A 13,157-nucleotide genomic window follows, 5' to 3' on the forward strand; every position below is an offset into this window, starting at 1 on the left:
CACAAAAGAAAATATTTCAACACGTGCATACTTTTTTAAGAAGAAACAAATAAATTCACCTGTTTATATTCTAGAAAAAAAAAAGAAAAAAATTGTTCATGATAAAAGGTTGATGTGTTTGATTTTAATGAAATTTGTTGATCCCAACCACACTGATAAGTAATGACAGTTTATTTGTCTTTCTGTCAGCTTTTAAAAGTACCAGTAAGGTGAGTTAAAAGATGATTGGCAACGTCATAAATGAAAGAAGCAGACTGATTAAGATTTTTAAAAAGATCTGTTGATTTTGAAAATATCTTGTAAAATGCAAAATAAGTATTTTCTCTATTTCCGGTAAATAAAATCTTTATGATGTGCTGGATGATAACTTTTAATCTAATATAATGATCTTTATGATGAGTTGTAATGATGTTTTTTAAACAACTTGTTATTAAACACTTTGAATTCTTCTCTTTTATGTTAATAGAATAGGATTCATCCTTTGCTAGATTTACTGCACTTTGCCGAAAAATATTTTGTAAATTAGAAATGATGAATGATCTCCTATTGCTTCTTGTTATCTAAGTAATTAACAATTTCCTTGTTAATTATTCGGTTCTCATACTTGACATTTTTTTTTTTTTAAGAAAGTAATAAAAATGGTGCCTCAAGCAAAAGCTAAATTAACGAAGTGCAAACTTGTGCATATGAACATATAGTATGCAACTTCATTTGATCGACATCCTTGCTAATTTTGAAAAGTTGTTAAAATAAAAAAATGAAAAAATTTAATATTCTAACTTTTAAAAGATTTTCTTTTTGCTTTTTAAGTTTAAAATTTACTGCTAAATATATTACAACAAAGAACCATTCATTCCAACCATCCTTTTTTTGTAATACTTAAAAAACTAATGCACCCTTTTTTATTATTTTAATAATTTTAAACCATTATTTAAATTATAATTATCAATCTGAAGAATGTGAAGTTCAAACGATTTTTGGTAGGAGAAAGAGGAACTAGTTTTTCAAGAAATTTCCATAAATTTTTCTCAACCTCAAATTGCAGCTCGATTTGGAGTTTCCAGTGTCTTTATATTTTTGGAGCTTGTAATGCCATTAAAAGTAAGAAAGAGCAAAAAAAAAAAAAAAAAAAGAAGACATTAATCTACAATGAAGCAGAGAAAACGTTGTGTTTTTCTAACGAGGGAGGAGACTGGGTCATCACAAAGCTCTCAACTAATAATCCAAAAAAACCAAATGCGAAAAATTAAGAATCAACTGTGTTGAAACTGTTAAGGATTTTTTGGAATCATATTGCCATATTCAAAAATGGCAAAAGTGCTCTCTTCCTTGGGCAAAAAAAAATCGGGCTTATGTTCTCTTAAGCAAGAGTCAAAGTTAATTCTGTTGGGTCTGCAGTAATAAACTACATTTAACACCCGTCGGTCAAGTATTTAATTCAAATTATTAACTTCCAGTTAAGTACGGTGGCGCAATGATTTGGGACTACTTTAGTCAAAACATGATTGGTTCTTTTCTCCCTATTGACAATATCCTTGATTATGTTAAGCAAATGGATGTCATTGACAAGATAATAATCAAATATACGCTAAAAAACCAGATAACAAATCAGCAAAAGATTGTTGCAATAAAAGAACATTTTTGTATCGTTATTTTAAAGTCAAAAATCTTAATTCTATTGAAGGTATTAAGATCATGTAGATTGACGACTTAAAAGGAAGAAAACCATTTATTTAAAAAAAGAATTATCCGCACTAATAGAAAAAACCCGGAGCTTATTAAGCTTGTGGACTTCTTGTTATGTACATATGGTAAAGGCGTAACTTTATTGTCCTAAATTATGAAAGAAAGTAACAATGATAACACCGCAAGTGTAATCCTAAGATTCAGATGATTTGTAATCTGGAAAATAATTGTTAGAAGGAAATATTTAAACAAAGACTTAATGAACAAGTTTAAATGTTAAATTATTTAATAAGTTATAATAATATTTAATAACTCTTATATAAACAATATCATAGCAAGGGGTGCAGAGGGCTACTCAAAGAAGAATCTTCAGAACCCTGTATATTGGGTTCATAGATTTGGGCAGATTCAATTTGAAATAGTTATTGATTGTTAGCCAATGTTTTCACTAAGCGAAGTGCCTGTGTGGAGAGCCTTTGTTGTGCAATTAAAACTGAACCGCACACTTACAGAGGCATGTATTTCCCAAATTCGCACATAAATCTTTGACTGCTGTTCACGTGTGTGTTTTTTTAAAGCGTCTTGCAAACCGTTCGTTTTTAATATGCTCTTATTTGTAAAATTAAATATTTATTTTAAAACACCGACAAACACACCCCATGCACAAGAACAATTACATATCATAACTTTTATTTAATCATAAGAAGAAAATAAAAACAAAAGTGTTAATTTTTTATCGTTCAATCGTTCAATTTAAAGTCTTAAAAGAATACATTCTTCAAATAATTATTACTACCAAGTTGAGAGCAGTTATTTATTATCTTTTAAAATACGTAACGTTAAAACTTATAAATGACCAATTATCTCAAATTGTATCCACGTTAAAATATGCACTCGATTTGTAATGTAAAACCAAATTACTTTTCAAAAAAATACATGCGAGTTATTTATATAAAAACTACAATCCTGTATTTATGTAAAACTTTTAGTTTGATTTTGAAGAAGCTTTTCGATTTCTGTATTCACACAGTTTTATTTTTGAATAAACAGCAAATTGTGTTTTATGTCATGTCTGTGACAAAAAGGTTTTCCCATTATGCTGTGATCGATGGGTTTGTGTTATAATTACAGCCACTCCTATCTAATTACGCATTTGTCCAAACAAGTAAATAACGAAAAGTTTGGTTTCTATGCAGCCTGCTTCGACACACGCATATTTAGAAACGTGTGTAAAAACCGTCAAAAACTTGTTTTTACTTCAAGATTAAAAATTGAAGGCAGATTTTAATAAAAGATGGGCGCTTAAATTGCTTTTTAAAGAAGTGTAAACATATAAGTTAATCTAAAAAAAACTTTTTTATAAAATATAAACTACCTTAAATAAGTTAGATATTACTCTCTTATATTTTTTAAAACTATTTAGATTCTTTTTAATCAATTTAATGTTACTAAGTTGTTTAAAAATCCCCCGTTTATTTTGAAAATAAAGCATTAATTTTTTTGTCCATATAAAGCTCTTTTTGAACAATAACGTTTTACGTACGCATTTTTTTCTTATATGGTCAAGAGAATCGCTGTTGCGAACGACCATAAAAAGGGCAATCAGCTCAACTCCCACACTCAAACGCTACATACAAGCTTAACACTTGAGTTCTTCAACACATTGAATAAAACACTAAATCAAAATGGCTGACGAAGATGTTGCTGCCCTTGTTGTAGACAATGGATCTGGTATGTGCAAAGCTGGATTTGCAGGCGATGATGCTCCAAGAGCTGTCTTCCCTTCCATAGTTGGACGTCCTCGTCATCAAGGAGTAATGGTCGGTATGGGACAGAAAGATTCATACGTCGGTGATGAAGCTCAAAGCAAACGTGGTATCTTAACTCTGAAATACCCAATTGAGCATGGAATCGTAACCAACTGGGATGATATGGAAAAGGTAAAGTTTTAACCTCAATCTTTATAGTTGGGTTAGCTCTATGTAAAATTAAAGTATTTTCATTTTTCATAGCTGACAATGTATAAAGCTAATTTTTATCTGTTCCATGATACAGCAACAAAGAATGCCAATTTTATTTTCTATGTTTCATGTCTCAGTTTTTTTAAATTAAAAATTTTTATTATTTTAAGTAAAGTCTTAAAAGAATTTTGTTAACATAATCAGGGAAAAGTTTAATTGTGAAGTTTTGCCAGACAATTATCAAGTCTAAGTTTCATCATCATTTTACAAAAAAAAGGTTTTAAAAATTAAGTTATAAAATTATCCTTATAATTTAGATTTGGCATCACACTTTCTACAATGAACTCCGTGTAGCTCCAGAAGAGCATCCTGTACTCCTCACTGAGGCTCCTCTTAATCCCAAAGCCAATCGTGAAAAAATGACCCAAATCATGTTTGAAACATTTAACTCGCCTGCAATGTATGTTGCTATTCAAGCTGTGTTATCCTTGTATGCCTCTGGTCGTACCACTGGTATTGTACTTGACTCTGGAGATGGTGTCTCTCACACAGTACCAATTTATGAAGGTTATGCTCTTCCCCATGCTATCATTCGTTTAGATTTAGCTGGACGAGATTTAACTGACTACTTAATGAAAATCCTAACTGAACGTGGTTATTCTTTCACCACTACAGCTGAGCGTGAAATTGTTAGAGATATAAAGGAGAAGCTTTGTTATGTAGCCTTAGACTTTGAACAGGAAATGACAACTGCAGCCTCAAGCTCCAGCCTTGAGAAATCTTATGAATTGCCTGATGGTCAAGTCATCACTATTGGTAATGAGCGTTTCCGATGCCCAGAAACACTCTTCCAGCCCTCATTTATTGGTATGGAATCTGCTGGCATCCATGAAACTACTTACAATTCAATCATGAAATGCGATGTTGATATTCGTAAAGATCTTTATGCCAACACTGTTCTATCAGGTGGTACCACAATGTTCCCTGGAATTGCTGACCGTATGCAAAAAGAAATATCTGCTCTTGCTCCACCAACAATGAAAATCAAAATTATTGCTCCACCTGAAAGGAAATACTCAGTCTGGATTGGAGGATCAATCTTGGCTTCTCTTTCTACTTTCCAGCAGATGTGGATCTCAAAACAAGAGTATGATGAATCTGGCCCATCTATTGTTCACCGAAAATGCTTTTAAATTCTACGAACCTTCTGGACTAAGATTACCATCACTTCTGTTCAGTTATTTTAACAATTATTTTTCTTTATATATATATATCTTGTGAATTTTTTGTTAAAAGATCTCATAAATTTGAGTTACATAGTTTTTTTTGTAACACATTGTAAATAAAACGAAAAGATGAGAAATATCAATTAAATGCTTTTTAGTTGCGGGGACGTTTTCTCTTCAAATGTATCAAATTGAATGTAGAACTAAAATCAAAATTTTCTGATATAATTGCAAAAACGTTTTAGTTGAATGGTGGGAAATAGTGTGAATTTCAAAAAGCGGACGTTACTAGAATACATGACGGAACTCGTTAGAGACAGAAAAGCAAGACAAATTTGCCTTGTTTTCCCATCTTAATCATTTTTACTTTAGTAAATTCGAGTAAATTCGATTAAAAAAAGAAAGTTTTCTCGTCTGAAGTGCAATTAACTTTACTTGCATTAACTTCCGCTGTCAAAAATAATATATCTGACCTTGTAATTCGGGTATAAATCTAGTAAAACACCGTTAGGGTCAAATTGAATGTAGAACTAAAATCAAAATTTTCTGATATAATTGCAAAAACGTTTTAGTTGAATGGTGGGAAATAGTGTGAATTTCAAAAAGCGGACGTTACTAGAATACATGACGGAACTCGTTAGAGACAGAAAAGCAAGACAAATTTGCCTTGTTTTCCCATCTTAATCATTTTTACTTTAGTAAATTCGAGTAAATTCGATTAAAAAAAGAAAGTTTTCTCGTCTGAAGTGCAATTAACTTTACTTGCATTAACTTCCGCTGTCAAAAATAATATATCTGACCTTGTAATTCAGGTATAAATCTAGTAAAACACTAAAAAAAAACCTTTAAAAGAATTCCCTTGCACTAACTCACGCTCCTTATATTTTAAAGCTGAAAAGTTATAGGAAGCATATCAAAGAAGATGTGCTGGTTAAAATCAAACCTTTTTTAGATAATTTTTACGCCGTGTTCTTTATAATTCTTGTATAATCTTCCATTATGAAACTTAATGTTAGAAAAAATTTAAGATCACTTTACAGTCGAATTAGTGATGATTACAAAATGCCTATCATTGTAACTCTTAACGAATTTGCATCGTAGTGGTAAGCTAAAGGAAATCAATTTCCTGAACATTGATACAAACGTTCATGATCTTGGCGAAGTTCATGCAACGCCATCACAAACATATCAATGTTGTGAAGTATTTGGAAAAGCGATAAGTTGTACTCAACATTTTGCGACCACTGTTTGTATTCATAGTGCTATTTGCTTATTACTAATATTCTATTTATGTTTATATTACTATTTGTATATCATAATTTTATTTGTATTTGTTAGCTTTAGCTATTTTATGCTATTATTAAAGAAATATTTGTGCAAAGTACAATCAGTGTACCGTTAAAGTACTTATTTTCAAAATAAATAAGTTGATTGACTAATTAAAAGTTGATTGACTAAAGTAATGCAAGAATTAGAGATTCAGACAGCTTAAGAAATAAAATTGCTAAGTGTATTTTAGTTAAAAAAAGTTGATTGATTTTGGAAGCAAAGCTTATTAAATTTTCACAGATAAGTGATCTGATTATCTCGACGAAACCCATAAAGCGATGTAATGTTGTTGATGTTATAATACTACTGATGGGTGTCGTAAGAATTTATTTAAAACCGTGATAGCACTAAAGATTTGAAAAGATGTAAAGTAAGGACTGGGGTTAAAAAAACTTACCAAAGATTTTGGTCATGTTTTTGCATATACATATCGAAGTTGAAGAGGTATTACTTAACTTTCTTTTTGAGGTAAATAACAAAGAAGATGTTACTACAGTTTGAAATTTTTTTTTAGGAAATGAATTAAAGATTTTAAAGTTTTAGAAGCTAATGAAGTAAAACGACCAGTTACAACACGTTTTAAAAACACGGTGTAGAGATTTAACTACCAGCTTAAAAAGAACAAATCTTGAAGCATTTTTTATTGATTTCGTTTGTCATCTTAATGAAAGTTAATCTTAATGAAAGGATTTTTTTTGTCATCAACAGAGAAAACATGGCCAAAAAAAACTTCCAGTATCTCTTCCAGTTCTTCCTACAAAATAAGTCTTTCGGCTCTTCCTACAACTTATATCAATTACTTTGAGGAAAATCAGTAATGAAATAAAAAGGTTTTTTTCAAAAAACTATTTTCAAAAGAAAGAAAAAGCATCATTCGTATATTGACGAGTTCTGGAAAGTGCAAAGCTGTCAAGAAAATGACTTCTTGATTAATAATGAAACTTTTTGTTTTTTTATTTTAATTTCTTGTTTGCTTCTTTAAATGAGTACACAAAGTGAAGTTTCTTTTATAAATTTTGTTTTCCCTATTTCCGCCAGTTTTTCTAAGTTTTTATTTTCAGACTTTTCTAAATTTACTCGTTTCGCGTAACCTTAGTCTACGTAATTTTTTTTTATCGATTTGCGCAGCAACTCATAACATGTTAAAAATAGGCAGGAAACCTCTACATTTTACAAGTTTCGTCAATAAATTATATTTGCTTTATTTATAGGGGTAGTTGGAAAAAACTGACAATTTATTTTCTTTTAACTGTTTTTTCATTTATTTAAAATAAAACAAAACGTTGTTTTTGTTAAATAGTTTACATATTCAATCACAAATATAGAATTTAAAAATGTTTTAAAAGTATAATCAATCACTTAGGTGTAATCTTGATATCACATTGAGTAGAGTGTAGATTTAAAAGTTCATTTTTTTTGTTTGTTGTTGTTGATTGAATGTTTTGCTCTGTGCTCCGTTTTTAAAAAATAGATTGCTTTGCTTCAACACTTCATTTACACACACTTTCGAGTAGTCTTATATAAGTCTTTCAGCTCTTTCGGCAGGTCATTTTCTAAATAAAATTTATAAACCCAGTCTTTAAATCTTCTGTATGAATCAAACTTTTCCCAGTTCTCACGACTAACTTGACACCATTCAAGATTTTTCTTCGTAAATCCAAGATTCTCAAAAACTAACCTACTCATTCCTCCTACGAATGACGCCTAGTTATTTGAATTTGAATCTTTGACTTGCTCTAGGACTTTTGGCTTACAAATATATCTTTGACATTCAGAGTCAAACAGCTTTTTAGCAACATTTTTTCTAACTTCAGGCAATAATTCCTCGTCAACTAATGAGAAGATGACTGTTCTCTGATTATGGTACCTAGGATGTCGTTTCAATTAATTTCTGAAGAAAGGATATTGTAAAATCTTTATTATGTTCTTGTTACATTTGCTATGTTTTGAATTTTCGCGCCGGATTTTTGAACTTGGTTTAATTCGGTAATGTGAGGGGCGGGGTTTTCTTGTTATACAGTACTCGATATGTCAGCATTTTTCACGGCGCAACTAAAAGGAAAATTAATAAAGAAACTTAAAAGTTTTAAAATCGAAACGAAGAAAGTTAAAAACCAACGAATGCTGATCAACGTCGTGGACCTCTATCACTATTTATACTAAAACACTATTTGAAGACATGCTTGTCAACCTTTAAATTCCCAACACAGTTTAAATTTCATGTACCACCAATTGTTGAAGGATTTGTTACTATATGTTGCGACGAAAAAAACTAAAGCTCCGCTATATGTAATTACTGTTAAGGAAGCTTATCAAGATTTTTAAAATCATAATCAAGGCAATCAGATTGGATTCTCAAAATTTGCAAAGTTGAAGCCTTCTCACGTCCGATCTTCAATTAAAATTGCACATGATATTTGCTGTTGTTTGATAAATGAAAATGTGCTACTTTTTATCGAGTTACTAAAAAAATTAAACCTAACTTTACTTTAGAATCATCATGTTGGAAACAGAAAAATTTTGTTAGTAAATCGCAGTCTAACTTGTGTAATCAATGCGATACATGCAAGAGCATCCAATTATTTTCAAAGTTAACAGAGTAATGGGAATGGAAAAAGCCTAATAAAAACTGTTAGTTTAATATCGAAATATCTACGCAAAAGGAACCGTTGCAGATTTAATTAATCGCATTTCAAATTTGCACGAGAGGTTCGCATTCCGAAATTAAATAAAACCAGTCGAAGACATTTATAGGAAACCTTGAGAAATCCAAAGTTGACTCATCCGTTGCAGTGCTTCAGATTAATCGGGCAAAGAACTACAAACGCTTCACACAAAATAAAACTCAAACAGCTCATTTGAGTTAAAATCAAGTATCCATCTTTACAGTTACATTATGGTATCAACAACAATTTCAAACGTTCACTATCGTTTCGGATTCGTTTTATCGCACGAAAATGTCAGTCTTTGCTGATATTAACACGGTTCTTAGATATTTTCCCGCGACTGTAAAATCAATTTCTTTTTATAGCGAGAACGCAATCAGTTTAAGAACAAAAGCACAACGGCATCGATTGTTCCACTGGGAAAGAAATACGACATGAAAATATTTTGGCACTATATCGCAATAAACCATGGAAAAAGATTTGAAAACAAGCAACAAAGTCAGAACTGAAAAATGCATAGATAACTGATGCAGAGACTTTTTCAAAAGTTTTCGATTCGTGTGAAGTGTGTGCTTTGTAGTTTCCTGAGGACGAGAAAGTTCAGAGTAATAATAATATTGGCTTGAAAAAACTTATTCCGGCATCAAAAAGATTGAAGAGCATATAAAAAAACCATTACTTTTGCTTTATCAATGCTACTGTTGAAATTCAGTGATTGTTCCCTAAGCTTTTAGAACAGAAATGAAATTTTAAAATGAATGTTTTTCTTCTCAAAATCACATGTTGCGTCAGTGATATTATGTCAATGGTGTTGCGTCAGTGATGTTACGTCAGTGAATTACAAAACCCTCTCATACTTTTTTTATTTTTAACTAACTTTGCTCCATTTAAAGAAATGTATAGATATATTTTGAAAAACCGACAACTTTTTTAGAGTAACTAAAACTCCATTCGAATCCATCAAGTACTTTCGGAAAAATTTTATTTTAAATTCTAAATTTGTTTTTTTCTCAGATAATCGCGAGGTTAGAATTATTTTGCTCTACCTCCAAGTTTACACGTTGGGAGAAGGTTTTTGATTTTTTTTTTAAAAAAATTGTTTAAAGTTTTAGCTTTTATTTTTAAAGAAATAATAACTTATGCTTTAAATAATTTATGTTTAAGCAAATTATTTAGAAAAAAATTTATAAAATAATGCGTTTTTTAAAAGTTATTATTACTAACTAAAATTAATAACTCATTTTCTCCCAATTTTTAAAATGGAAGATAAAACAAAATAATTCTAAGCTCGCGATATATCGTCAATGAAGTGAATTTTATACGAACAACATATATAGTCAAAAGGCGGTTCCAGGACATCGACCCCTTCCCATACTTAAGGATGCATAAAAAATGGTGAACACTTCATATCATGACAAAACCAATACTTAAGAGTCGTCTTTAAAAATCAAGAAGAAGTATAAAAATAATCATGTTATTTCTATACCAGTTCTTCAAGATGCCTGTTCTTCTTTATTGCCTTGTTTTGTAATGTCCGATAGCCAAGGTGTGAATTCCGTCTTCTAAGATGAATCTTTTGTCGTCGTTAGCGCTGAGTGCGACTTTGTTGATTTCTTCGGTGTAGACATCGTGATGACGTGATCGGAAGACGTTCATGGTGGTGAGTTTTTCTTGTTTAGTCATTAAGCAGTCACCACAAGGTATTAATAACTTCTTGAAAGTCAAGACCTTCATTCAATTTTTTTAAAACGTAAAGACACAAGTGACCGCAATAAGAGGTATTACCAAACTGAACTCTCTCGCTGTTGTAATAAACCGGACTTTTCAAATAATCGACAAGTTCGACAAGAGGAGGCTGAGCGTAAGAATCAAAACTATACTTTTTGTCACCGTCTTTAAACCAACACACCCAATGAAACCCACCAGTGCTTGAATCGCCCGTATTCACGATCCCACATTCTTTTTTCATTGTCTTTTTCGGTAACTCATCCCTGACAAACACACCTTGAAAGTTTTTTAATTTTAACTGTTTAGCAACCTTTATCAATTGAAAGTTAGTCAAAGCTTCATTAGGTAAAACAATTCCTTCAACGTCAATCCATTGAAAGTCGATCATTTTTTTAATTTCTTAAAAAGTTTATCCGAATTTTTTAACAAGAGCTTTTCATAGAATGGCGCCTAAAAAAGGAATGCTTGAGAAGGGTGAGTTAGGTCCGAGCAATAAGCCGGCTCCAGCATATTTATAACCTTTCCCAGTTTTAATGAAGAGTCCATCACCGTGAACATTTTTAGTCCATGGGGTAATAAACAATCCTTCTCCACCTAAAGTTTTTATCTTCATTCCTTTTCCATTTTTGCTCAAGTAAACAACACCTCTTCCTGCAATTTTATCAACCATAGCGGAGCCAGCAGAAGAACCTACACCTGCTAACAATCCGGTGGCTAGAGCTGGAACTACTTTTGTTGCAAGTGTACTTCCTATCATACCCAATAACGGTAAAAGAGCGCCGATAAATCCACCTTCAATTGTTGAGTTGTGCGATAATTGTCTTTTACTCAATTTAAGAGTGACTCCTTTACCAGTTTCATACGCTTTTTTAATTTTGTTCAATTGCACATTAGTGATAGCTAGAACATGTTTACCGTTCAAGTCTTGATGAGAAAGCTTAATGCTAGTATCAGTTTTGTCTTGAATGGCTTTTTTAATTTTATCAGATTGGCTCTGCGAGATGTTAATTTTGATATTTTGATAATTGCTCATTTTTTTATGTATTAAAAATTATTTATTTCACTTCTCGAATATGATATCGTATTGTAATATCCTCTCCACGAAAATCAACCAAATCTCCATTCTGATCAATGATGCGAGTAACCATTGTTGAAATTTCAAACAGTTTAACAGGAAGATAAATCAAATGCATTGGTCTCTCGATGATTTTATAGCCTGGACTAACATTTGGATAAAAGGAGTAGATGCAATTGAGTTGGGTTCCATTAATATAGGATGATCCGATAACGTTGTTAACGATTCTGATGGTGTTAATGCTTGAAATTCTAACGATATGATCCGACTCGTATTCGGAATTGGAATTTAATTTTCTTTTAGTAAACCCTAAAACTGAAGAGATGCTGTTCTCCACGTTAAAGTCAATCAAATAATTCAAGCCAAGTTTAATGGTTGATTTTAAAGTATTAAGATTGATTCCAATTTGAAGGTTGCTTGGTGAGTAATTAATTTTATTTGCAATAATATAACTTCCACGTTGAGCTGATTTTATTGTGCTTAAAATAGACCTTTGCAAATACTCATTGATGTCTTTAATGTCATAGCTTCCTGATGGAATGATAATGTTCTCCCAATTAGCTCCATTGTTCATGCTGTATTTGAAAGAATTGTTTTTACTGTTTACATTTGGAATGCTGTTGTAAGTCTCAAGACCGAGAAAAGCCATTTCATAACTTTTTCCTTCGTCAAAAACGATTTTATCCAAAAAATCAGTGGTGATAACACTTGATTTTCCATCTACATCGATGATTATACCTGTCATTTTTTTAAATAAGAATTATTTTTTAAATTGTTTTAGAAAAATAAAAAATTGTCAAACCCGCTTCGGTACTTTCCCTCGTTCTTTTTAGAAGAGAGATCAATAACGGCAAATCCGTGAGGTTCATTCCAGCAATGATTGCAAAAGGCTTTAAAATCTTCTATTTTCATATCGCACGAAACGTGGTCTTGATAAATGTGATTAACACTTTTTTGGTCTTGTTTAAAGAGACAAATAAAGTTAGCATTTTCTCTGATGGTATGTCTTGGAATCTCGAAATAGTTTTGAGCGAGGTAAAAGCAGTCGACGTTAGAGTGTCTTCCTCGGATGTAATATTTTTCGCACTTGTTTTGATTAGTTAATTGCAAATCGTCAAAGATCATCAAATTGTTTTAGGTCGAGTCTAAGGATTCAGGTTCAGGCACATCGTCCGCTGTTTCAAAAAATTGACACTCCATATCATCATTGTCGGAATATTTTTTTGAAAGGTTGTTAATAACATCTTCAGGGTTTAAATTCAATTTTTCCATTTCGTCTTGTACATCATCCGTTAACAAATCAACAATATCCTTTTTAGGAAGTTTATTTTCGAAGGATCTTTTGAGTATTTTGTATTCAGGTTGAAAAAGGGATTTTCCAAAGACATACAATCGGTTGTAATCTAGCCATCCCGGTCTGAGAAGTAGATTGAGCAGCAACGTTGTTTTTCCATATCCAGACTTTCCAACGATGATTCCTCGAATG

The 13,157-nt window shown here is 31.4% G+C and overlaps 1 protein-coding gene across 1 annotated transcript; it reads left to right on the forward strand.

The window, feature by feature from the left end:
* Window positions 1-3,228: 3,228 nt before the first annotated feature.
* Window positions 3,229-5,016, forward strand: LOC145185864 (actin, non-muscle 6.2-like). Its single transcript, XM_080061900.2, has 2 exons — window positions 3,229-3,626; window positions 3,965-5,016. The coding sequence occupies exons 1-2, from the start codon at window positions 3,372-3,374 to the stop codon at window positions 4,838-4,840; spliced, it is 1,131 nt and encodes a 376-aa protein (XP_079918026.1). The 5' UTR covers window positions 3,229-3,371; the 3' UTR covers window positions 4,841-5,016.
* The last annotated feature ends 8,141 nt before the right edge of the window (window positions 5,017-13,157 follow it).

This window comes from Hydra viridissima, unplaced genomic scaffold, assembly GCF_058129835.1.
Source record: "Hydra viridissima isolate aposymbiotic clone 2 unplaced genomic scaffold, HvirCarnegie_v1 scaffold_9, whole genome shotgun sequence".
Lineage (NCBI taxonomy): Eukaryota > Metazoa > Cnidaria > Hydrozoa > Anthoathecata > Hydridae > Hydra > Hydra viridissima.